This window comes from Taudactylus pleione, unplaced genomic scaffold (assembly GCF_031769625.1).
Source record: "Taudactylus pleione unplaced genomic scaffold, aTauple2 ptg001470l, whole genome shotgun sequence".
NCBI classification, from domain to species: domain Eukaryota; kingdom Metazoa; phylum Chordata; class Amphibia; order Anura; family Myobatrachidae; genus Taudactylus; species Taudactylus pleione.
In genome coordinates, this window is record NW_028285868.1 from 370,857 (window position 1) to 398,097 (window position 27,241).

The 27,241-nt window shown below is 47.4% G+C and overlaps 1 protein-coding gene across 1 annotated transcript; it reads right to left on the reverse strand.

The window, feature by feature from the left end:
* LOC148442537 (troponin C, slow skeletal and cardiac muscles) lies at positions 1-27,241 on the reverse strand. The gene is made up of 6 exons (XM_088463840.1): positions 27,101-27,241; positions 14,502-14,532; positions 10,917-11,063; positions 9,882-9,996; positions 1,347-1,483; positions 1-695 (listed from the first exon to the last, which is right to left on the reverse strand). The coding sequence occupies exons 1-6, from the start codon at positions 27,122-27,124 to the stop codon at positions 664-666; spliced, it is 486 nt and encodes a 161-aa protein (XP_088319966.1). The 5' UTR covers positions 27,125-27,241; the 3' UTR covers positions 1-663.

A 27,241-nucleotide genomic window follows, 5' to 3' on the forward strand; every position in this document is an offset into this window, starting at 1 on the left:
TGTCTTGGAAACCAGTTTATTAGCAGTTTGCAAACAAGGTTATAAATTGGCGCAATGATTCCTGATATGAAAAAAATTGGGAAATTTGTGAATAGTGGACAGCATGTATCCAAGGTGTGAGATAATCGTCACTGTCAGTAATGAATCTCCTGACAACGCTCCGAGAATAAACGTACATTATTGAAATAGTAAATATTCTGATCTATTGAATAAAAAGGTAATAAATTAATTTGGCATTGGCGCATGTAAGGCTTGTTTCAAAATAAAGTCATTCTCTAGTAATAAACCGCCAATCACTTTGAATAATGGACAGCAGTGGTTCCAAAGACCCCGAGATACAGACCCCAATAATTAGGATTCATCAGTTTGTGTTGAAATTTCTGCTCAGGATAAAGAGAAAATCCAACTTTGGATGTGGTGTGGGTGTTACTGTTTCTTGGAAAATTATTTAATTTTTTTCATATTTTAAGGGACGGTCAGTTACAGAGGTCAGTGGATACTAGGTGTAAGGGTCTTGCCAGCCAATTGAGCCACACAAATAGGCTTCTGAATATTTTTCATGAACAAGAAGAGCTAAAGAACTCTCAACTATAATTCAAAAGACAGGGAAGCAGTCTGGGGTCTGGGGGGGGGTTGTTAGTGGAGACTTTTAGGCTCTTCTGTTTATTCCACTCCTTTCATGAACTCCAGAAATTCTGCAAATACATTAAAATAACATTATCGCTAAAAGAGAATTTAACATAAAACACGTTAATTTATGCTACAAGCAAATTGTGCATTTTACGCAATTTAGCGTGTTCTGTCCATTGAGTACATAGTGACATGCAGATAAACCAGTGCCCATAAAGGTAGTTACTATCAAGCCCGACTACTATATCCTACAGTTCTGGAATAAAAATGTCCAAAAGTATATGTAAACAGTAAGGACAATATTGAAGTCATCATTATCAATTATCATTTGCAAATAATGTCTAATATAGCTTACAGGTACATATTTGTCACTTCTACTTTACATCCCTAGTTATTGTGCATTTTCTGGAATTATCTGGATCATATTAGAGTTACCCAGTTTGTGACATAACTTATGGTATGTATGACACATGATGAGACGATAATACATGACATTTCTCATGCAACTTAGAGGAGCTAAAGAAATTACTTCCTCCGTTATGTGTGAAGCGCAATATATACGTACATCTTACAACGTATGGCAACATTTATATATTTATTAGTCACTTGACACCATGTCTTATCATATATGGACAACCTGGCTGTTACGTACACTGTGAGAACTATCAAATGAAACGCACATAACAACATCATATTGTAGAACGTAGAACGCCTACCATCATAATCTATTCTACCATCGTTATTTTTGTCTCCGTCTCTCATCAGCTCTTCAATGTCATCCTCGGTAATGGTCTCCCCAGTAGCTTCCAGCATGGTCTTCAGCTCTTCAAGGTCTATATATCCATCAGCATTTCTGCAGGATATAGAAATCTGGTTAATGTCAGTTTTCCTCACTATCCACGTTTCTTCCTGAGTTCAAGGAATCAGATTATAATGTGCTCAGTCCCTGTATCAATTATCAAACATGGACTCTGTAAGGTGTAGTCAGAGAGCTTCCTGTCATGCCTTGCTCCAGTGCCTGGACTTTCCTTGTTCCCCCCACAGACTTTGGGCTTGTTTTAGAGTTAGATGTAAGTCCAGCTGTGGGTCACAGTGGGGTGTTACTCCATCTAAATGACAGATGTGCACGGACCTCCGTGTTTTGGTTTTGTATCTGGATTCATCTGCGTGTTTTGGTTTTGGTACTGTATTTTTTATAAAAAACAGCTGAAATCATGTAACGGACCTGTTTACATGCAATCCAATCCCGAGTTTAGTTTTTAAAACAGAGTTCCGAGCTGACAGCGAAACCAAGCCAGGACTCGGTTGGACTTGCAACTCCAAAGTGATTCCGAACTAGGACTTAGGGCCTGATTCAGAGCCGCTCGTAAGCGGCCGCTCATTCGTTCCGAGCAATGTTTGCCCAACTGCGCATGCATACGGATTTTAATACGCATGCGCGAACCAGTCAGTGCAGCCGAAAATTGTTTGTTCGCTAAATAGTGAATGCCTGCTATTTTGAGTGACAGGAGGAGGCGTATGTGGGTGGTAAGAGGGGAAGGTGCTTGAAAACGGGGAGTGGAGATCAGAACGCAGGCGTGCTTAAAGGTCAAAACGGGCGTTTTATGGGTGTGCATAATTAATACAGCAGCGTCATTGACCACGTCACTGGGTTATTTTATAGTCAGAACTGCTCGCAAGATTGTGGTAGGAAAAACCAACCACAAGAATAGCGAGCAGTTCATACGCTGGTCGATGTACTCGATTAATCTAATAAATAGCGGACATGACGTAGCATGCGAGCGGCCAGGGGGCGTAGTTATCCAAAAAACGACCGCAAGTTTAGTTCGCTCGTTCAGACATGGAGGCGTCAACAGACCGCAAAGAGCGAACGGTTCATTTGAATAGCCACCCCCTTTTCCTGAACGACCGTACGCAAATAGCGTCCGGCTCTGAATTAGGCCCTCAGTTAGACTCTAAACTCCTAAATTCGGTTGTTGTTGGTTCTCTGGAAATCGGACCCGCACATCTCTGATCTACTGTAAATATGTCTTTAAGGATTAATAATTTATGGATATACTGCAAGATATTCATCCAAACTTTATTCCAGGTTACATTCTTGGTTACACCTCCTAAGTCAGTCTCCGAAGCCATGCAGCAGCCTAACTTTGCCTATACAGGAGTTAAGATTAGGATATAAGCAAGTTATCCCTCCATTGGGGTACAGTTGTTGCTTACATACATTTTTGAATTTATTAAACTGTATATTACATGGATTTCAAGAACCTGACTATCTAACAAAATGAAACCTCTCCAAATTGGGTTCTGATTGGATTCCATATTACAACTAGTACTTAGTCTAATAAAGTCTCCAAAGTTTAGGAAATTTTCCATCACAAGCTTATAGAATCATGTCATATTTGATTTATTAAAAATTGAATTTGAAAGATTCTGCAGCTCATGAAATAGCTGCGATGGGCTCAATGGCGTAAATTCATCCCAGAAGCCCGGAGGCAAGTTATAATTTAGTGCCCCCAACCCCCCCCCGTCACAGCCTCTGACACTGTAATGTAGCAATTCGCATGCAGACAGGCTATAGATAGACGAAGGTAGCAGTTGATGGTCTGACATGGAGCTCTCCGCTAGTGTATGGTGGCTTCTCAGGTGCCGGGAAAGGGTGCCATGCATTAGGCGGCCATGGCGGTACACTCCGGGTACATAGATACAGCCCTAACTGGGGTGAATATGTTGCGGACAATGGAGGAGGTGCCCCTACAGAGCTGGAGCCCAGTAGCAGGTGCCTCTATTGTCTTCCATAGTTCTGCCCCTGGATGGGGTTCATGCCCTGATCATGCTTTGGTGCGACTATAGGAAGATCCACGACCATGCGCTTCGGCCTCACTAAGAGGTCTATTTATTAAATAATATTTGTGAGCTATAACCTGAAAACACACGTTTTCAGGAGATATCCACAAATGTACCATGGATGGGAATATCCGATATCTGCTGTAGTCCCTTCATTTTCGACACCAGCCGCAGTCCCCATAGGTTTGGCCCCGACTTGATTATGCGGTCTCCAGATGGCGTTACTCTACATTAGCCTATAGGCTACTAATTGGGAAATTTTTCCGGAGAGAGCCTCCAGTGACGCGTTTAGTTATCACACTGCTTCCAGATCTTCACCAGGATGGGCTCTTATCAGTCTCCTGGCATGTAAGAATACAGGACTTATTAATTATTTGAAATTGTTATTTACATACGATTTAAAAAAACTGAATCTTTTTGAAAGCACCTAATATAATCTGAACTGCGGATGCGAATCTTTAATGCAAACCTTGAACAACAAAATTCATACTTGAACAACAAATCCTAACAGTGGGCCAGATTCAGCAATTCAAACGTGATTATCGGGAATCTGCGTGTGCGCAGGACCCATTGTGCGATTGTGCAGAAAGGGTCCTGCGTAGTCGCAAGCAGATACTTCTATGCCTCTGCCTGATTGAAAGGCAGTGCAGGGACGGGGCCGGCCAGCGTTCCCTGAAACGTGGGGAATGTGTCCGTCTCGTTTTCCAGGAGTGGCAAGCCCAGGGACAGCGTCGACCGACGCAGTGTCCTGGGCTCGCAAGCCGGAAAGCAGGAGTAAGCTGAGACTTACTGAGCTGGCTGCCTCTGTCGCAGTGCTGGGATCGCAAATGCAGCAGGGGGTGTGGCATGGGCAGGTCCTCTGAATGGGGGCGGAGCCTTGCTGCACCCCTGTAGGGGCGTGCCCAGCAGGCTCCTCCTATACAGAGAATAGATGCCGTGTGCATGGGTATGGCATCTATTCTCCCACTGTGTGCTTTGCCCCCACAGCCAGCCATCAGATGGGCATCGGAAGCCGCATCCAATGGCTGGCAACCATCGAATTCCGGGTATTCGATGGAAAAAGTACTTCCATCAAGTCAGAAACAATGATGGTTGCTAACCATTGGCTTCCGATGTCATCCCTAGTAATGGCTGAAAAGACTCTGAGGTCACAGTCTGAGAGGAAGATGGAAGCCGGGACGGTGTGAGGTGGAGCCACAGTGACTGGGAGGTAGCAGGAGCAGCGCAGCCGCTGAGTAAGGGGGCGGTCCTAAGTGTTGGGGCAGGATGACAGAAGGCGGAGAACCCTGAGGCAGCCTATAAGATGCCAGAGACACACCCCAGAGGCGGGGAAGAGGGCAGACCTGTCTGACGCTGATGTGACAGGTACCCAGGGAGCTGGTGATAGTGCTGCAGCCCCGTTGTTCATCATATAGAGCATATGTAGGGACTAGTTACACTTGCACAGAGCAGTATATGCAGCACACTGAGGAGAGCCTATGACTTATACCGCTGTTGGACATAAAATCCCGGTTTCAACCCGGCTCGGACCCGGGACACAGAGCACGGGTTGAAGCCGGGATACCCCTCTTTCACACCAAGGGGGACGACCCGGGTTTTTCCCGGGTCATCACCCTTCACATCGGTCCCGGGACTGGCAGTGATCCGGGTCTTCCGGCATTCAGTGGGCTCTTGTCGATGATCTCATCTCCAAGTGGCACTGTCCCCGGCCAGTCAGTATGTTTAAGGCGTGACCTAAAGCTAAAAGACAGGGGTTGCATCTTTCACACTTTCAAGCCGGGCCGTCTACCCAAGTTGCAAGTCCCGGGAAAAACCCTACTAGTTAGCAGGGTCGCGGACCCGGGACTGTCAACCCGGGTTGCGCCTTTCAGACTTACACCAGATCCGGGTTGATGTGCGTTCACGCGCAAAAACCCGGGTTTTAGGCAAAAGTCTGAAAGGGGTATTAGACAGATCAGTCTGTCAGTCAGTGAGCATGAAAGGACATGGTGATCCTTCCCCAGTATCTTCCAGCTGTTCTAGGGAATCCATCAAAAGCCTGTAAGTGCTCAGCCTACCTCAGTTATCAGCTGCAGACTGACGTTCTAACCTCTCCTAGGTACACTCCATACGGATTCAGTATGATTTACTGCCGGCCGCAAATCCCGACAGCGGCAGCCCGGCAGGGGTGAAAATCCCGATCGTCTAAGGTAAGTATGTACTAACCTAATTTTACCCCCTAACCCTCCCTTAGGGGTGCCTAACCCTAACCTCCCTCCCAAGTGCCTAACCCTAATCCCCCCTCTAAGTGCCTAAACCTAAACTCCCATTCCCTGCCGCCTAAACCCAAGTCCCCTGGGTGGGTGCCTAACCCTAACCTCCCCCAAGGGGTGCCTAACCCTAACCACCCTTCCCCTAGCCTAAACCTAACCTCCCGGGGGGGTGCCTAACCCTAAGTCCCCCCAGGGAACCCTAAACCTAACCCTCCCCCCCTGCGGCTGTCCGCGCCCAGCGCCCGGCTTACCTTCGATCGGTAAGCTGGGTGTCGGGCTTCCAGCGTAGGTAAAATGACAGGCGTCGGGATATCGACGCCTGTCATTTAACCCCTTGCCGACTGCTTCCCCTTCATACATACATGGGAGCCTCAGTTCCTGTGACTGAGATCATACCTCTAGTGAGGAGCTGACTACCCCAGGGCAGGATGTTAGGGGATAGCTCTTGTTGTGAAATATAGATGCGGCTCTGTCAGTCTTCATTGCTCAAGCTATATAGACCCTCAATCTAATGACACCGGCATAGTGGAAAGACCTAATTCCCCAGACAGTATTACAGAAACTAAAGTGAATCCCTTGATGTGGGTGTGGATTAACAGATAGACAGTAAAAAGGTCGACAGTGTTTAGATAGACACCAGACAGTCAATAGGTCGACTTGGACAAATAGTCGACAGGGTCCAAAGGTTGACATAAAAAGGCTGACATAAAAAAATGGTCGACATATGATTTTTTGTTTTCTATCCCTAATCTTCACCCTAACCTTCTCCTTGGTGCCTAATACTTACCCTCCCTCCTGGTGCCTAACCCTAACTGCCGGGATAGGTGCCTGACCCGAACCTTCCCTTCTAGTACCTAACTCTAACCCTCCGGTAAGTGCCTAAAGGGGGGTATACAGTAGGCAATATTGGCAGGCGATGGCACGATAACGACGTTGTTACCGTGCAATCGCCCACAAATCGACCGCAAATCGGACATGTAAATGACAAAAACGACCAGCAATGCGCGTGCCCGCTGGTCGTTTTTGCCATCTATCATCGCCCGTACATGCTGGTCAACCTGACGATCGCGTCAGGTTCAGCATGTACGGGGAGCAATAGAGAGCACCTACTGTTCTCTTGCTGCCGCTCTTGCTGCCGCCGGACCTCTCTGCAATACACAGGAAGGGAAAGAAACTGTCACAGCCTGATGACGCTAAACACTAACAACATGTGAGTGTCCAGCGTCATCAGCCTGTGACTGTATGTTTCCCTTCCCGTGCCGTGTGTTGCAGAAAGGTCCGTGTCTTGATCTGCGTAGACTGAACGAGTGAACGTACAGTGTAGGCACATCACTAGATATACAAACGAGAGCACAATTGCAAAGTCGTAATCGTGCTCTCGTTTGTATATCTAGTAGCGGATACCCACCTTAACCCTCCCTCTTGGTGCCTAACCCTAACTGTCGGGATAAGTGCCTAACTCTAAACCTAACCCTAACATTTTTTTTTTTTCAAAATCATGTGTCGACTATTTTTGTGTCGACTTTTTGACTCTGTCGACCATTTGTACCTGTCAACCTTTTGTCCCAGTTGACCTATTGACTGTTTAACATCTGGTGTCTATCTAGACATTGTCGACCTTTTTACTGTCTATCTATAGTCCGGAACCCCTGGATGTTGGGGTGTGTTAGTTACACTATGCTGCCTAGCTGCAACTATTAGTGACAGTTCCCTCACTACCATCAGTATCACTCACCTTCAGACAATAATAGGGCGGTAGTGACCCAGTTATTATAGACCCGGGTCTGAGAAGCAATAAGGCAATCATAAATGCACCAACAAAATAATTATTTGCCAAAAGGTCTAAGCTCCTTTAAGGAGAACAATATAGTGATGTACTAAAGTACTTATATTTTAGTGGAGTTACTGTTTGTATATTTTAGCATTGCAGTATGTGCATTTAGGTGTTTGTATATTTGTTTGTATATTTTAGCATTGCAGTATGTGCATTTAGGTGTTTGTATAAGTATATTTAAAAAATTTTTTTTATATATATATATATATATATATATATATATATATATACATATATATAGTGTTGGTATATGAGTTAAGTACTGTAAATTATGAATCTGTTCTACCCTAATAGCCTAAGCCCAGGAGTCCCTGCAAAGTAAATTGTTATTTATGTTGTGGTTTTGCACTATAACTAGAAATGTTTATTGTTGGAACTTATGTAATGAGGAAAAGCTATTTATGTGTCTTTTCTTGCCTAAACAAAACTGAGCAATAGTTTATTTGAATAAAGGAAGATCAATTGAAAATATCAGGTATAATTCCTTGTGTTTGGAGTAATCCTTCTTAACTCAAAGAGAACTAAAGCAGTGCAGTGGAACCCATTCATACTCAGTAAAGTACGAGAAGACCTAACACATTTCTTACACCACCTTACGGGTCATCACACATGTACTGTAAGTCCCTCCCTGGGGATTTCAGGTGGTATACGGTTAGGAAGCCGGCGGACGGAATGCCGACCGCCAGCTTCCAGACATTGTTATCCCGAATAGGGACGAATGACAGGCGTCTAAATCGAGATGCCTGTCATTTGACCGACGTTGGGAGACCGGCACCCTGTATTCTGATCGAGCGGATGCCAGACGCCGCAGCGGACAGCCACGGGGGGGAGGGTTAGGTTTAGGGCTCTCGGGGGGGACTTAGGGTTAGGCACTCCCCTGGGAAGTTAGGATTGGACTAGGGGGAGGGAGGGTTAGGGTTAGGCACCCCCCGGGGGACTTAGGTTTAGGTAGCGGGTAAGGGGGGGTTAGGTTTAGGCACTTAGAGGGGAGATTAGGGTTAGGCACAGGGGGGGGAAGGTTAGGGTTAGGCACCCTAAAGGAGGGTTAGGGTTAGGGGGTAGATTAGGTTAGCGAATACTTACCTAGGGACGATCGGGATTTCTTCCTCTGTCGGCCAGGCGCTGTCGGGATTTGAACCGATTCCTTCCAGGTGCTGTGAGGTGGTCAAAATTGACTGGAAATTACTGGAATTAATGTTACATGATTTATCTGTTCTTATCAATTTTTAAAGAAATGCAAAACCAAAACCCTTGAGAATGGTTTTGCCAAAACTAAAACCAAAACACGTGGGTCCGCGCACATCTCTAGTTACCAGGGACCTATCATTAACCCTTATGGCAGTATTTGTGTATTAAGGTTTCTGGCCAAAGATTATTTTGGAATTAATCGGGTTTAGTAGAACAATTACTGTATACAACATGTATCAGCAACTGAAAATCATTATAATGGTTATTAATTGTTGATTAATGTTATATCATTGTTACAATAAATCCTATTATTATTATTATCAAACCAATCCTTGGTCAGTAACCTTAATACACAGATAATACCATAAAGGATAGTGAGAGCGCCCTTTAAAATCAAATTATTAACCATAATTTGTACACCTGCTTGAAGACCGCTTTTTGTAAAATATTTCAAAAAGCGAGTACCTGGCTCCACTTTGGATGGTGCCATTGATCTGCGTAGTAACTGGAGAATGTCAGTGTCGCCATTTTGAGTCAGGCGCTACAGCACCCGGTATTGCTTCTGTGACTTTATGCAAATACCGCTACAAGCCCGTCCCTGGTATACAAGCTCTGGTTGTGCAAGGACTGAGAGCGACTTTAGGCGCTGTAATACCGCCTGGTACTACTGAAAGTTGAACAAGCCCTATGCTAGGTGCAGATTCCTCATTAGAGTATGGCCTCCATTGCAAGCGATTACGCATCCGAGTTTGCAACCACTTCATCGACACTCCGACAACACGCCAATCAGACAGATCATCCCCGTGCGTCCGCATAGCTACTTTCCCTGTCACCTCCCAGTCGCTGCCCAAAAAATTTTCAAGACATTTCTGAGCCGTGTGTCTCAATAACTGCGACTCTCTGCGCCCGGTCTCTGGACGCAGGTGGAGTGTGATTTAGATGCACTCGCACTAAACAAAAAAAACGCTCAACTGCGTCCACTAACTTCAGAATTGCGTCCGAGGCACAGTTTTATGTTACTAGGTGCAGATTATGTAGAGATTTAGGATGATGCGTTTATCTCTCCTTTGTTGCATTTTTATATACGTCATTGACCGGCATGGCTGAGCCACGGTCAGATCATCGTCACTTACTTGTCAAACATACGGAATATGTCAGATAACTCCTCCTCAGATCTTCCTTTGCTGTCATCCTTCATGCATCGAACCATCATCACCAAGAACTCATCGAAGTCTACCGTGCCACTACCTGTCGGGAAATAATCATGCTACTATATCGATTTCTCAAGAAATATGTGTAAATGTAGTCTGCACCTTGGGGCAATAAGAGTCCCGTGTCTGGGATCCCCAATCTTCCATAGTTCCAGCCCCCAGACTGTGCCCAGACCTTCTGCTATCTTGTGCGCATGCGCCATATTCCCGAATACCACTGGGATGTTAGCGTAGTGGATGAGGGGAGACCAATTTGCCCTTGATGAGGGCATGTGGGGGGGCTTGCTGCTCAGCTGGGGTGGGGGCAACAGCACACGGGCCCCCTTAGGCATTAATATGCCCTTGGGAGGGTTGGATGTTATCATTGACATGAAATGTGTAGTAAACACAATCTTCTGGTGAGAGAAGAGTCGAAGCCACATCATCATCACGGTATTCTGGGGGGAAGGGTGTATCAAGCCTTCTAAAGGTTGGACAGTGGAGTAGTTCCCATAGCAACCATCAGCCTCTACCTACCATTTTATAGAATGTACTTGATAGATGCTACCTCAAAGCTGATTGGTTGCTATGGGCAACTTCTCCACTGGTCCACTCTTTAGAAAGTATGATACACCCTCTTTAACTTCAATGTTGCCCCAGAGGGAGGAGAAGGGGTCAGGGGTGGGACAACCAATTCAGAAGATCTTATCAATACCCTAGGGGTTTGGAGGGGGGGGGGGGTGTGGCATGCCCCAGCATGATGTATCCATGCTCCTTTGTAGCGTGTTCTCATCGCATTCCCGTGCACATGCCACTGCCTTTACCTTATTAGGAGCCCCTACCAGTTGGGAGATATGATTCAGTGGTCACCTTGACCATCCGCAGAGGTATAGGTCACTGCACACTCTCCTGCCTGGTAGCAGAGTCCTCTCTAGCCTAAGCTCTGTAATACTGGGAGAGATCATATGGAACACTCACCATCTTCATCCACCTCGTCTATCATCTCCTGCAGTTCCTCGGGGGTGGGATTCTGCCCCAACATTCTCATGACTTTCCCCAGCTCCTTTGTACTGATGCAGCCGTCCTCCGCGTCTTGTACGAAGATGTCAAATGCTGCCCTGAATTCTGGTAACAAGAAAAGAGCATAACATGGGAATATACAGTAAATAGTGTCTACTAGCATAGGCCCAAGCACGTACTGTATGCTGACGTACTGTAAGATATGGTGAGGTGAAGACATACTGTAAGACATGACTAGGGGAAGACGTACTGTAAGACATGGGGAGGGGAAGATGTACTGTAAGACATGGCGAGGGGAAGACGTACTGCAAGGCATGGAGAGGGGAAGATGTACTGTAAGACATGGCGAGGGGAAGATGTACTGTAAGACATGGCGAAGAGAAGCTGTACTGTAAGACATGGCAAGGGAAGACGTACTGTAAGACATGGCGAGGGGAAGAAGTACTGTATGACATGGCGAGGGGAAGACGTACTGTAAGACATGGTGATGGGAAGACGTACTGTATGCCATGGCGAGAGGAAGACGTACTGTAAGACATGGCGAGGGGAAGACGTACTGTAAGACATGACGAGGGGAAGACATACTGTAAGACACGGCGAGGGGAAGACATACTGTAAGACACGGCGAGGGGAAGACGTACTGTAAGACATGGCGAGGAGAAGCCGTACTGTAAGACATGGCGAGGGGAAGACGTACTGCAAGACATGGCGAGGGGAAGACGTACTGTAAGACATGGTGAGGAGAAGCCGTACTGTAAGACATGGCGAGGGGAAGACGTACTGCAAGACATGGCGAGGGGAAGACGTACTGTAAGACATGGTGAGGAGAAGCCGTACTGTATGACATGGCGAGGGGAAGACGTACTGTAAGACATGGAGAGGGGAAGACGTACTGTATGACATGGCGAGGGGAAGACGTACTGTAAGACATGGCGAGGGGAAGACATACTGTAAGACATGGAGAGGGGAAGATGTACTGTATGCCATGGCGAGGGGAAGACATACTGTAAGACATGGAGAGGGGAAGATGTACTGTAAGACATGGCGAGGGGAAGACGTACTGTATGACATGGCGAGGGGAAGACGTACTGTAAGACATGGCGAGGGGAAGACGTACTGTAAGACATGGCGAGGGGAAGAAGTACTGTATGACATGGCGAGGGGAAGACGTACTGTATGACATGGTGAGGGGAAGACGTACTGTATGACATGGCGAGGGGAAGACGTACTGTAAGACATGGTGAGGAGAAGCCGTACTGTAAGACATGGCGAGGGGAAGCCGTACTGCAAGACATGGAGAGGGGAAGACGTACTGTAAGACATGGCGAGGGGAAGACGTACTGTAAGACATGGCGAAGAGAAGCCATACTGTAAGACATGGCAAGGGGAAGACGTACTGTAAGACATGGCGAGGGGAAGAAGTACTGTATGACATGACGAGGGGAAGACGTACTGTATGACATGGCGAGGGGAAGAAGTACTGTATGACATGACGAGGGGAAGACGTACTGTATGACATGGCGAGGGGAAGACATACTGTAAGTCATGGCGAAGGGAAGACGTACTGTAAGACATGGCGAGGGGAAGAAGTACTGTATGACATGGCGAGGGGAAGACGTACTGTATGACATGGCGAGGGGAAGACGCACTGTATGACATGGCGAGGGGAAGACGCACTGTATGACATGGCGAGGGGAAGACGTACTGTATGACATGGTGAGGGGAAGACGTACTGTATGACATGACGAGGGGAAGACGTACTGTAAGACATGGTGAGGAGAAGCCGTACTGTAAGACATGGCGAGGGGAAGCCGTACTGCAAGACATGGAGAGGGGAAGACGTACTGTAAGACATGGAGAGGGGAAGACGTACTGTATGACATGGCGAGGGGAAGACGTACTGTAAGACATGGCGAGGGGAAGATATACTGTAAGACATGGAGAGGGGAAGATGTACTGTATGCCATGGCGAGGGGAAGACGTACTGTAAGACATGGAGAGGGGAAGATGTACTGTAAGACATGGCGAGGGGAAGACGTACTGTAAGACATGGCCAGGGGAAGACGTACTGTAAGACATGGCGAGGGGAAGACGTGCTGTAAGACATGGCGAGGGGAAGACGTACTGTAAGACATGGCGAGTGGAAGACGTACTGTAAGACATGGCGAGGGGAAAACGTACTGTAAGACATGGCGAGGGGAAGACGTACTGTAAGACATGGCCAGGGGAAGACGTGCTATATGACATGGTGAGGGGAAGACGTACTGTAAGACATGGCGAGGGGAAAACGTACTGTAAGACATGGCGAGGGAAAGACGTACTGTATGACATGGCGAGGGGAAGACGTACTGTAAGACATGGCGAGGGGAAGACGTACTGTAAGACATGGCGAGGGGAAGTAGTGCAAACTTGCAAGAAATATATCATTATATCCCATCAGATCCTCAACACAGTGAGATAATATTACAACACAGTTTTGGAGATGAATAAAGGTATTTTCTATGGGGTTATTGATCTTGAACTGATTACTATTAATAGCAATTAAACACAGTGATATGTAAGGGACATGGTCCCACTGACAGCAGGGCCAGATTAACAATGGGGCTGATGGGACAGATCCAGGCCTCCACATAAAAATAGGCCCATCATCATGACAGCTGGCCACACAGTCGTTCATAAATTGTAAGTATTAAAATTAAATTAAGTATTTAGGGAGACATTGGTATTGATGGTGTAAAGGGTTGTACACGCCCACATGGCATTGGCCACACCCACACATCACTGGCCACATCCACACAGAAAGTAATGAGGTGCCCTAGTGACGTATTGCTGAGCTGTATGGGAAGTATGGTGCAATATATAAGGACTATTGTTTTGGTCAGTTTGACTCTTAAGCTACACAGTGTACGACAGCGCAACTCGGCGATGCAACAATGTGATGTAACAATACATAGTGCACGCCGTACACACTACACAATCCGGTATACGACGGCGTAATGTATAGTTACATGCTGCATGCAACAGCACTGCGTCATTCATTGCATCATCTCATCTGCCGTGCAGAAAAGAAGATGGCACGAAGCGATGAACGACCGCTGTGAATGATGAATTGGGCGCACACAATATACAGTGTGTACGATCAGAGCCATTACAGGACACAATTGCGCCCTGTGCCGTCCCGACCCCTGAGCGCGTGACATCATGAGGTTGCGCGCATGACATCACTAGATCACGTAGAGGGGGCGTGAGCGGCAGCTCCTCCGGTAAGTGCAGCACTGATTGGGCATCCGAAGGACGCCCGATCAGCTGCATATAATGTGCAGGGTGCCCATCTGGAGCATTCACAGAACGCTCCGCGGGTGCTGCAGCAGCAATCCTGGCTGCAGGGTGCCGTTGTGTGTGTGCTGCGGCACCGGTCGTCCATAGATAGTCACGGCCCTGTCTACGATATATCGTATGATACTTTGTATAGTGTGTACACAGCTTAAGAGGAATAAATATTACAGGGCTGTAAAAGTTGTCAGTTAGTCCAATAGGAGTTACCATTCTTCTGTTCTTCTGTAAGTTGTTCAACCTGTAAAAGATAAAACAGATTTTATGACTGTTGGGAGCTTCCCAGAGGTCACACATTGGGTCACTGGGCCTGATTCAGAGCTGGACGCTATTTGCGGACGGCCGTTCTGAAAAAGGGGCTGGATATTTAAATTAAGCGCTCGCTCTTTGCGGTCTGTTGACGCCTCTATGTCTGAACGAGCTAACAAAACATGGGCTCGCTATTTTGAAAAAACGCCCCCTGGCCGCTCGCATCATACGTCATCTCCGCTATTTATTAGATTAATCGAGTACATCGAACGGCGTATGAACTGCTCGCTATTCTTGTGGTAGCATTTTCCTACCGCAATCATGCGAGCAGTTCAGGCTAAAAGACAACCAAGTGACGTGGTCGATGATGCTGCTTTGTTAATTATGCACACCCTTAAAACCTTCCCCTGTTACCACCCACAAACGCCTCATCCTGTCACTCAAATTAGCAGGCATTCGCTATTTTGCGAGAACACGAATTCCGACTGCACTGACTGGTTCGCACATGCGTATTACAACCAATACGCATGCGCAGATGTGTGAAAATCGCTTGGAGCGAACGAGCGGCCGCTTACGAGCAGCTCTGAATCAGGCCCTCTGTTCCCCTTTCCCTTGGTAAATTGGGCCAGACCACAATAATCATTGAGAAAAATGAGGACTGCAATATGTAGTAGCGTTACCCCGTCTAACACAGGAGGTATCACTGATATGCCCTACATTAGACTACACAGAAGAATACTTACATCATTTGGGAACTGTGGGCCTGATTCAGTAGTGATCGCAACTTCGATTACGCACGCAATCGGCCAATTGTTGCGTTCTGCTCATGCATCGCAGTGCACGTGCGCGAACCAGCCACTGCAATCAGAACTGTGATCGCAGTGACTACGCAGACTCATCGCAGAGTGATTGACAGGAAGTGCCGTTTGTGAGAGGTGACAGGGGGGTGGTCGGCGAAACACAGCCGTGCCAGGGCGCATGAACGGTGGTACAGGGGCGTGCATAAATTATCCACTGTGATGCCATACGCAGCCTGAGGACTCATAGCGTGCGTGTATGTTAGCAATTCCTGAGTAAGGTCAGAGGGCCTGATTCAGAGTTTGACCCTATTTGCGGACGGTCGTTCCAAAAAAGGGGTCGGCTATTTAAATTGAGCGCTCGCTCTTTGCGGTTTGTTGAGGCCTCTATGTCTGAGCAAGTGAACAAAAAATGCGCTCGCTATTTTGTAAAGACGCCCCTTTGCCGTTCGCAACACACGTCATCTCCGGTTTTTATTAGATTAATTGGGTACATCGAAAGGCGTCTGAACTGCTCGCAGTGCTTGTGGTAGCATTTTCTTACCGCTATCACTGCGAGCAGTTCAGGCTAAAAGACAACCAAGTGACGTGGTCGATGACACTCCCTTACTAATTATGCACTCCCATTAAACGCCCTTTTCACCGTTAGGCACGCCTGCGTTCGGATCTCCACTACCCAGTTTTCAAGCACCTTCCCCTGTTACCACCCACAAACGGTACATTCTGTCAATCAAATTAGCAGCCCCTCGCTGTTTTGCGAGCGCACGATTTCCGACCGCAATGACTGGTTTGCGCATGCGTATTATGATCCATACGCATGTGCAGTTGTGCGAACATCGCTCAGAGCGAACGAGCGGCCGCTTACGAGCGGCTCTGAATCAGGCCCAGAGCTTGTGCAAGTGTGCGTGAGGCTGCAATGTTACTCGATGTTACCGATGGTTTTGCAGACTTGCTAAGTATTATGGATGTGTGTAAGGTAAAGTGGGCGTCCTTATGTTGTGCTGTGACAGCATAGCGATCGCAGTGGATTAGCATACTATCGCAGTGAGACTGCATGCAAAATTACTAATTATTGTTACAAGGCAAAAATTAAATGATTTAGGCCCTGAATCAGGGCGGGCCGCTTTTTTTCTCTGGCCTCCAGGCCGCTCGCTAAGCTGTGGGTGACCCACAGCTTTAGTGGGCGGCCTGGCGATGGTCACGATGGTCAAGACCATCGCGACCTTTGGGCTTGCGACGAGACACTTGTGGTAGGGTCTCGTCCACCGCAAGCCCCAATGAACTTCCTGCTCTAATAGAGCATGAAATTCACTACTGACATCACTGGTGATGTCAGTAGGGCCGCCCACAAACAGCAGGCGTTCTTCCAGGAACGCCTTCGTTTGTCCAGCCACCCCCCCTGCACGCCTACAAAACGGGGTGAGCTGTCAATCACAATCGACAGCCGCCCCGTCTTGTAGTGAGTCCCGCAGCGAGTGAAAATTTACTCGCTATGGGGCTCGCGTGCGCACTGCCCGGCCATCGACCCGCTTGCGAGCGCTATGCGCTCGCGAGCGGGTCTGAATCAGGCCTTTAATATGAATAATAGTCTAAGTAAAAACAAGTATTATTAAGTTGTGACATATAAAACACTTATAACTACTAATATCCCCCGACCTACCACTGTTAGAAGTAATTATTAAACAAGATTGTATAGATCTGTGCGCTGGGAATAAGCTCTTGTGTGAATCCTAGTGAAAAAGAACCTGATTTTTATAATAGTTCAATATAATATATAATCAAAGCAACATAACTACCAGTCATTATAAAGCCTATTTCACTGAGAATTGATAAGTATACAGATAATTATATTGTTTTACCAAATTGCAACACACAGTCGCTGAGAATCTCAGCTGGGAAATACTATTGTAAAAAGAGCTCAGATTTAGGGCCTGATTCAGACCCACTCGCGAGCGGCTGTCCGCTCGCAAGTGGGTCGATGTTGTGCACTGGGCATGCGCACGACGGCGGGAGCTCCGTTGTGCGCATGCGCCAGACGCGACGAACGAAGGACTTTCCTTCGCTCGTTGTGTCTGATCAAAGGGGGCGTGCTGTCGATGTTGATTGACAGCACGCCCCCTTTGGTGGGCGTTCCGGGGGCGTGCCTCCCTGACGGGGGCGTTCCCAAGGGAACGCCTACCGTCAGAAGCCGGCCCACTGACATCACTAGTGATGTCAGTGGGAGTGATTTTGGCTCTGATAGAGCCAAAATCACTCCGGGCCTTGCGGTTGAAAAACTCAACCGCAGGCTCCGGCTCGCAGTGGCGATGGTCGCGATGGTCAAGACCATCGCGGCCATCAAACTGCACGCTCGTATAGGCTGTGGGTGGTGACCCACAGCTATACGAGCGTCCAGGAGGACGCTCCATAATTATGGAGGGCGGCCCTCATTCAGAGCGTGCGCTCTGCTCAGAGCGTACGGCTCTGAATGAGGGCCTTACATCCAACCAGCCAACTTGTTGATTGGTTGGAATGAAAATCTGGTAAGGAATGAAAGCAAATGACAATCAGCAATTTGCTCCCAAACGCTGGAAAATGAACAAAAACTGTTGTTTGAACAAATTGTTTAGACCACAGGTTCTCAAACTCGGTCCTCAGGACCCCAAACGGTGCATGTTTTCCATGTCTCCACACTGAATCAAGTGAAATAATTAGCTCCATCTGTGGACCTTTTAAAATGTGTCAATGAGTAATGATTACACCTGTGCACCTGCTGGGTGACCTGCAAACCATGACCTGTGTGGGGTCCTGAGGACCGAGTTTGAGAACCACTGGTTTAGATCAAACATTTAACAAACTTGTCTGATGACCATTTTTATCTGTTTTCTGGCATTTAGGAGCAAATTGCTGATCGTCATTTACTCCCATACCTTACCAGATTTTCATTCCAACCAATCAACAAGTTGGCTGGTTGGATGTAAGTTGGTCTAGTGTGTGGCCAGCTTAAGGCAGGTGCAATGTGACTGAGCCAGTGTAAACCCCATGGGTGTGGGAGCAGTATACCTGTAAAGACTTTTGTGGTTAGGTGTCAGTCATTAGTCTTAGCCTATAGGGATCCTTGGGGGTGTGGCCTTGCTGGTATATTAGGTCTGTTAGCCAAAGACTCCTCCTCTTTGTTTCTGGAAATCCCGCCCCCTCCCTCCCTGTTTGTGGTTGAAAGAACGGTAATGTGCTTCTAGTTATACCAATTAGATGGGTGCGCTCTCCTGGTTCAATGATAGGCCAAACCCGACCCTTCCGGGAATGACACAGCCCGTCCGGGCGTGCTTTTTGGGGAGAGTTGAACACCAGCGAGTGATGTGTTTGGTCGGCGTGTGTCTGTGGGTGTGCCCGTTCTTTGTTTTCCGCCACCGTACTAACTGTAAGCTCACAATCAATTTCAATTGGCAACATCTAATTATCTACTTAGATAACCCAAATTTAATATGATTATTAATTAATTATTAATAATCTGATGTCAAATAAATTTGACCTTTAATTTTAAATCCGTGTGTTTATTCTTAGATACGTTTTAGTTGTGATAAGTCGGTAAGGTATAGTGCGCATATCAACCATAGGGAGTTTATAGTAACACAAAGTAAATGACAACTAATTCACATCAGATGATTGGTGAACAAACATAAACACAGAAACAAGAGATAGTAATTATAAGGTCTGAATTAAAATACCCAGGGCCTGATTCATTAAGGATCGCTATTGTGATCGCAACTCCGTAATCGCACGCAGGTCTGCTGCAAAAATAAACTAATGATTACTATCGCACTGCCAGCATAGAGACGCCCACTGCCTCCCACTACCACTATCTCATATCCGTAATCAGGGGTGTAGAGAGGCCACGCCCACTTAGGATTTAGAAAAAAAAATGGGGGGGGGGACGCGGTGAGACCCTCAGCCCGGAGCAAACCAGCGCAGGGGGGGCACAATCAGCGTGTTCGCTCCCCCTCACAGGCATAGGGGACTGCAGCGGCTGCACGAGTAGTCTCATACTGCAGCCCAGCATACAGCAGCGTGTGCTGGGCTGCTGTGATGTAAGAGGGAGGGGGTGGGGTGACGCTGGGACTCGACAGCAGCCCAGGCCCTGGTAATTAGTACCTGTTCCCCACCCCCCTCTCGGTGCCCCTGTCTGTAATACCTTGCATACCTCCATAAACATCGGTAACATCGAGTACCATCGGCCTCTCACACAGAATTACAGCAGCCCTGACCATACTTAGAAATCGCTAACCTCGTTACACGTAGTGAGGCCTCAGGCTGCGTATGCCATCACACTGGCTAATTTATTGCACGCCCAGGAAACGATGTTCAAACGGGCAGAAACGCCTGCGATTCTCCGACCAACCCCCCCGTCCGTCACCACCCCCAAATGCTCACTGCTTGTCAATCACTCTGCGATGGTTCTGCGTGGTCTGTGTGATCGCAGAAGGATCCCGGTGGAGCCTTCGCACGCACGCACTGCCATGTATAGCAATAGCGATCCATAATAAATCAGTCCCCCAGTGTGGTGGTATAACGATCAGAAGGAAAGTGTTATTATGTGGCGATCAGTATTATCGGCTGATATAATGCTGCTCATGTAGGTGCTGTCTGGCTACTGAGGCTGTCAGTGCGCGGCGGCCGCCGGAGATAGAGGAGGGAGGGGGTCCCCCCGGACGGATCCCCTCCTCTCTTACTACGCCCCTGTATAAAGAGATAGCATGGTGAGCCTAGTTATACAGAACCGTATCCCTAACACATGTGTTCTATTTCTGATCCAGAGATACAGGAGAGACGGTGACACAACGTTCCCAGGAGCTCTGACATTTATCCTCATCTCACCCCCAGCCCCTAATGTCTGCCAGCAGCAAATATACAGTAACCCTCTGCTTCCATTACCTGAGGTATTAGTGATATATTGGTTATATAAACATGAGTGTGCGGTGCTGGGGATACAGACATGAGGGTGCTGGGGACACAGACATGTGGGTGCTGGGGATACAGACATGAGGGTGCTGGGGATACAGACATGAGGGTTGTGGGGATACAGACATGAGGGTGCTGGGGACACAGACATGAGGGTACTGGGGATACAGACACGAGGGTGCTGGGGATACAGACATGAGGGTGCTGGGGACACAGACATGAGGGTGCTGGGGACACAGACATGTGGGTGCTGGGGATACAGACATGAGGGTGCTGGGGATACAGACATGAGGGTGCTGGGGACACAGACATGAGGGTGCTGGGGACACAGACATGAGGGTGCTGGGGACACAGACATGAGGGTGCTGGGGACACAGACATAAGGGTGCTGGGGATACAGACATGAGGGTGCTGGGGATACAGACATGAGGGTGCTGGGGATGCAGACATAATGGTGCTGGGGATACAGACATGAGGGTGCCGGGGATACAGACATGAGGGTGCCGGGGATACAGACATGAGGGTGCTGGGGATACAGACATGAGGATGGTGCGGATACAGACATGAGGGTGCTGGGGATACAGACATGTGGGTGCTGGGGATACAGACACGAGGGTGCTGGGGATACAGACACGAGGGTGCTGGGGATACAGACATGAGGGTGCTGGGGATACAGACATGAGGGTGCTGGGGACACAGACATGAGGGTGCTGGGGATACAGTCATGAGGGTGCTGAGGATACAGACATGCGGGTGCTGGGGATACAGACATAAGGGTGCTGGGGACACAGACATAAGGGTGCTGGGGATACAGACATAGGGGTGCTGGGGATACAGACATAATGGTGCTGGGGACACAGACATAAGGGTGCTGGGGATACAGACATAGGGGTGCTGGGGATACAGACATAATGGTGTGTGGGTACATTAATCGAAGTACACCCTCGGAGTCTATACATTTGTACAGTAACTGTGGGATGTTTGCGACAGATTATATTTTTTTACTTTGAATTGTTTGGAGAACGGCGGATGTTACCGTTCTCGCTGCCCTGATTCCTATCACAGTTTGGAATTTATTGCCATATAATAGATCTCTTTATCTTGCAAAACATCCAACATGGGACACCCACGTAATCCACAGAAGGTTTAACAGTTGTGATTAAAATATCTCCATTGTGACCTCAAAGCTCAAAGAAAATATTTCGTAGTGTGAGGCTTATTCTAAGCCTAGATCACAGCGTACCCTGGATATTAGCTACAACAAACAGGTGCCCCATAATCCACAAACTCCATTGTCTGTGCTAACGTGACTATATATAGTGAGAGGATTGCTCGCAGCTCACCCATCTCCTCACACTAGGGAGTCTGCTGGGATATATTAAGTCCACAATTCATTTTGTGGTTTGTTATAAAACCTAATAGAAGAGCTCTGTCTAGTGGAGCTGTCACCTATACGCAGTAGAGTCAGACATTTATGACTGTATAATACAAAGAAATTAACTAATCAGCCTATCATGTCACTAGGAGCTAGTGACATCACTGAGGCACGAGGCACAATGTTGCACTTAGGCAGAGAAGCAAACGTTTAGCTGCTCTCCGATCAATGTAACAGAAAGGTTCCGATTCAGAGATGGACGCGATACTGATGTTTATGCAGTTGACTGATTGTCGGTAATCTGTGCATGCATCTGAGTCGTAATTTTAATTATCGTTGTCGCTCGCGGTCAGGATATATTTGCAAAGTGATTGACAGGCAGGGACTATGGGCCTCATTCAGAGGTGGTCGGAGGATGGAAGCGGTCGCTCAGAAACTGGGCGGCCACTTGCATCCTGACCGCCCGCCTCTGTTGCGGTCGTTAGGCTGTGGGTTAACACCCACAGCTCTAACTACCACTCGGGCGATGGTCGCGATGGTCGGAGACCATCACGACCATCGGGGCTTACGACGAGACCCTAGGGTAGGGTCTCACTTGTCGTAAGCCCCGGAGAGCTTCTGGCTCTGTCTGAGCCGGAAGCTCTCCACTGACATCACTAGTGATGTCAGTGAGGCCTCCCCCAAACGGCAGGCGTTCCCATAGGAACGCCTCCGTTTGGGCTGCCACCCCCCCCGGCCCGCCTTCCAAACGGGGCGAGCTGTCAATCAACATCGACAGCTCGCCCCCTTTGGAAAGAGACCCGCTTCGACCAGCGCTGTCGGTCGTAGCGGGTCTCATGCATGCGCACGAGGGAGCCGTCTCCCTCGTGCGCATGCGCACTGGCAAAACATCGAGGCGGCCGTGCGGTCGTAGACCGTACGGCCGCCTCTGAATAAGCTCCTATTTGTGGGTGGCAACAGGGGGACTGCGACTCAAGCACAGGTGTCTCGCAATCGTTTTCGGGGCATGTCAGCCTGCGACTGCGATCCCATATGCATTAAAAATGGCTCCGGCATCTCAGTTCCTGCTGCCATTCCGCGCGACCATAGTGGCCGATAATCGACTGGTTAGCGATCAATGCTGCGCCGTCATATGCAGGCGCCGGGATACACAAACACAATGGTGCCCTATGTGACCGCCTAATAGTAGCATCAGCCAAATGTGTACCGGATTCTGGGGGGAGTTTTCTTTTACAAAATGGTTTCACATTTCTGTACAGGACGTATATTGTAAATGCAGAGGACAGGATGGCTCAGTGGCCAAGTGCTAAAATGTAACCTTTGTCTACTGCACCTGTCTAGCTGATGACATCAGAGATGTACAAAGCCTTAGAGAGTGGAGCAGCTGCCTAAAGTAACCAATCAGCTTCTCTCTGTCATTTCATAGGCTGCGCTAGATATGTAACAGTTACAAGCTGATTGGTTACTTTGCACCACCGTATCTCTCCCCGATGCTTGATACATCTCCCCATTAATATGGTAAAAACCACTGGCCCCTTTCACACAGGGGGAAGGATGGAGGGGGGCGGCCATTTTATTGACTAGGGAATTCCACATGGCAGAGGAGCTTTTATGAGTGTTTGGCCCAGAAAGTTTATTTATAACCTGTTTTATGTCCAGTCATTGTTAGTAACTATGTTTAATAGAGGTGTTTGATTGACAGCACTTCCAGTTTACAGAGGTTGTGAATAGCACTTACATAGTCTGTCCCCCAACAACCTATCTTTCATCCTCAGTGTGTTTCCCCAGTGTGACAGTGGGCCAGTCCAACTCTCTGTGTGAGCACATCTGGATGCCAGGGCTGTGGATTTCAATGGGCATTCCTGGGAGATAACAGGGGAGGGTAACCAGCCAGATGCGGGCGTGACGCTGATAGCGGCTGACATGGGACGCCATGTTCAGACAAAGATATCGCACCTGCCTCAGGATTAGTGCAAGCTGTGATATTGTGACCGATGGTGCATTTAAGAGGCACTGAGATGTATTAGTGCCACTGCCTGTGGGTGTCTCAGTAGGGATATCAATGGTTGCAGCATTGGCATAACGACGCAGACGCGGCAAAAGGTACAGACACGGCCACAAATCAGGCCCTTAGTACACTATGCTGCATGGAGGGTCTGAGGACCTGTTACAGGGGAGAACAACGAGTCGGGTCTGTCTGGTATATTACTGTATACATAGGGCCTGAGCGAGCTGCATTCAACTTCGTATGTGGCTGCATCTCGTGATTTCCTGGTTACGGCACACGACCCCCGCCGGGCGCAGTAACGCACAGATCTCAGCTGTTTCTCTACAGACACTAAATGGGCACATCAGAGTGGCAACTGGGCATCAACAATGCAAACACACGCAAGGGTACTGCCATGTGGCTGTGTCGTGGGCGTGTAGCCAGAGTTATACACTATACATTCTGGGCGCCAACTTCAGACGGGTCTCCTGCACCCAAGCATGGGGTCGGTGTAGGAGCCGATGATAGCGATGACGTCTGCTCTCACGTACAGTAGAACCGGGTAAAAAATGTCCAATCTGACTTAAGATCTATCTTGCAAAGTGCATTGTGGGGGTCATTCAGACCCGCTCGCGAGCGCGAGGAGGGCCCTGATTCAGAGCGAGCGCTCTGGTCAGAGCGTCCGGCTCTGAATCAGGCCCTGTGTCCCAGATTGGCAAATCTGCCCTATAGCACGGCAGATCTGAAGATGCGATGTACGGCCTGCGGGGACGTGCATAGGCATCATGATCGTGAGTAGAAACTCACGATTTGGGCATATTTTACACGATTTGTCATCACAATTCGTTGAAAACTGGCAAATCGTGTACAAAATCGCCATGTGTGTACGCACCTTAAGAATTAAAATGATGTCTGATCTATGTCAAAAAGACACTACAGTTACTTCTAATATATAGGATTACAGTTGTGTCATTAAAAGCGACACAAACTGTGTAATGTCTACACCCTGGTAAATGGGGAATCCTGGATATCTGTACATGTCAGCCAGGTGTATATGGACAGTTCCAGTAATAAACATGATAGCACTTTTCTAAATTGGTATATATGGTGCAGACGTGTTAGATGGCGGCTGGGAGGGTGGTTTATAATATATACAGTGTTTTATTCATACTTGCCAACTCACTCCCTGAAATAGCAGCAATATCCCTGACTCCCTGAAGAGTCCAGCAATCTCCCTGATTGCACCTTTAACATTTGGATATAAGTCAGTGTTAGGACACGCCCCTCAGATATAGTAGTACACGCCCATCACGTGTATGACACACCTCTCAGATGTAGCAGTACACACCTATAGCATGTATGACACGCCCCTCAGATGTAGCAGTACACACCTATAACATGTATGACACGCCCCTCAGATGTAGCAATACACACCTATAGCATGTATGACACGCCCCTCAGATGTAGCAGTACACACCTATAACATGTATGACACGCCCCTCAGATGTAGCAATACACACCTATAACATGTATGACACGCCTCTCAGATGTAGCAGTACACACCTATAACATGTATGACACGCCTCTCAGATGTAGCAGTACACACCTATAGCATGTATGACACGCCCCTCAGATGTAGCAGTACACACCTATAACATGTATGACACGCCTCTCAGATGTAGCAGTACACACCTATAGCATGTATGACACGCCTCTCAGATGTAGCAGTACACACCTATAACATGTATGACACGCCTCTCAGATGTAGCAGTACACACCTATAACATGTATGACACGCCCCTCAGATGTAGCAGTACACACCTATAACATGTATGACACGCCCCTCAGATGTAGCCGTACACACCTATAACATGTATGACACGCCTCTCAGATGTAGCAGTACACACCTATAGCATGTATGACACGCCTCTCAGATGTAGCAGTACACACCTATAGCATGTATGACACGCCTCTCAGATGTAGCAGTACACACCTATAACATGTATGACACGCCTCTCAGATGTAGCAGTACACACCTATAACATGTATGACACGCCTCTCAGATGTAGCAGTACACACCTATAACATGTATGACACGCCTCTCAGATGTAGCAGTACACACCTATAACATGTATGACACGCCTCTCAGATGTAGCAGTACACACCTATAACATGTATGACACGCCTCTCAGATGTAGCAGTACACACCTATAACATGTATGACACGCCTCTCAGATGTAGCAGTACACACCTATAACATGTATGACACGCCTCTCAGATGTAGCAGTACACACCTATAACATGTATGACACGCCTCTCAGATGTAGCAGTACACACCTATAGCATGTATGACACGCCTCTCAGATGTAGCAGTACACACCTATAACATGTATGACACGCCTCTCAGATGTAGCAGTACACACCTATAACATGTATGACACGCCTCTCAGATGTAGCAGTACACACCTATAACATGTATGACACACCTCTCAGATGTAGCAGTACACACCTATAACATGTATGACACGCCTCTCAGATGTAGCAGTACACACCTATAACATGTATGACACGCCTCTCAGATGTAGCAGTACACGCCCACTTTACCGCCGCGCTCATAGGTACTGCTTTCACAAACTCCCTGAAATGCTTTTTCAAAAGTAGGTAAGTATGGTTTTATTCCAAGTTTCTACACGAGCACAAAGGGCCACAATTAGTAGGTTATGGGATCTATGTACTAAGCAGTGATAAGTGACAGAGTGAAAAGTGATAAGAAAGTGATAAGGTGCCAGCCAATCAGCTCCCAACTGTCATTTTTCAAACACAGCCTGTGAGATGACAGTTGGAAGCTGATTGGTTGGCACCTTATCACAGACTTATCACTTTTCACTCTGTCACTTATCACTGCTTAGTACATAGATCCCAATAAGAGGTAACTAGCGCTCCCTACACTGCTCCCTACTCTAAATCAAGCCTTCTATGATCAGAAATGACTTACAAGATTCCAATATGTATTTATATTATGTTATGTTCTAATTACGTTATCGTTATCCAAATGTTTCCCAGTATTTGTGACTTTTAGTTTTGAGCCACAAGAGGTACAAAAAAAAATTGCATTCAGTGACTCTTTCCTTAGTAATAAAAAAAGGCACTCTGCGGTACTAAAACTGCTCAAGAACTACACGTCCCAGCATGCTGATACTTTTAGTTCAATAACAGCTAGTGTAAGGAATGATAAATCATCACATCTCAACGATTAGTCTGCAAGTGATTATGATACATTGTGTCAGGCGGTGTTGATGTTTTTTGCATTAAAATAATAACAAATGCTTCACACCTGTGAGCTACAATACAACAGAATAATATAATATTGTCTAGTACAGTTATCAAGCACAGATTTACACTAACTCTAATGATTTATCATTTCAATGTGTAATAAGACATATGATAAATAAACGTCACTTACTGCGGCCTTATATATATCATCCATGGCGGGGAGATTGCAGCGCAGGGTCAGCAGTGATTTGTGCGGCTGGGATAACAATAGACGTCTCAGCTTATAAAGTGTCTCACTGGTCCCCAATGATGTCACATAACAATAACTGTC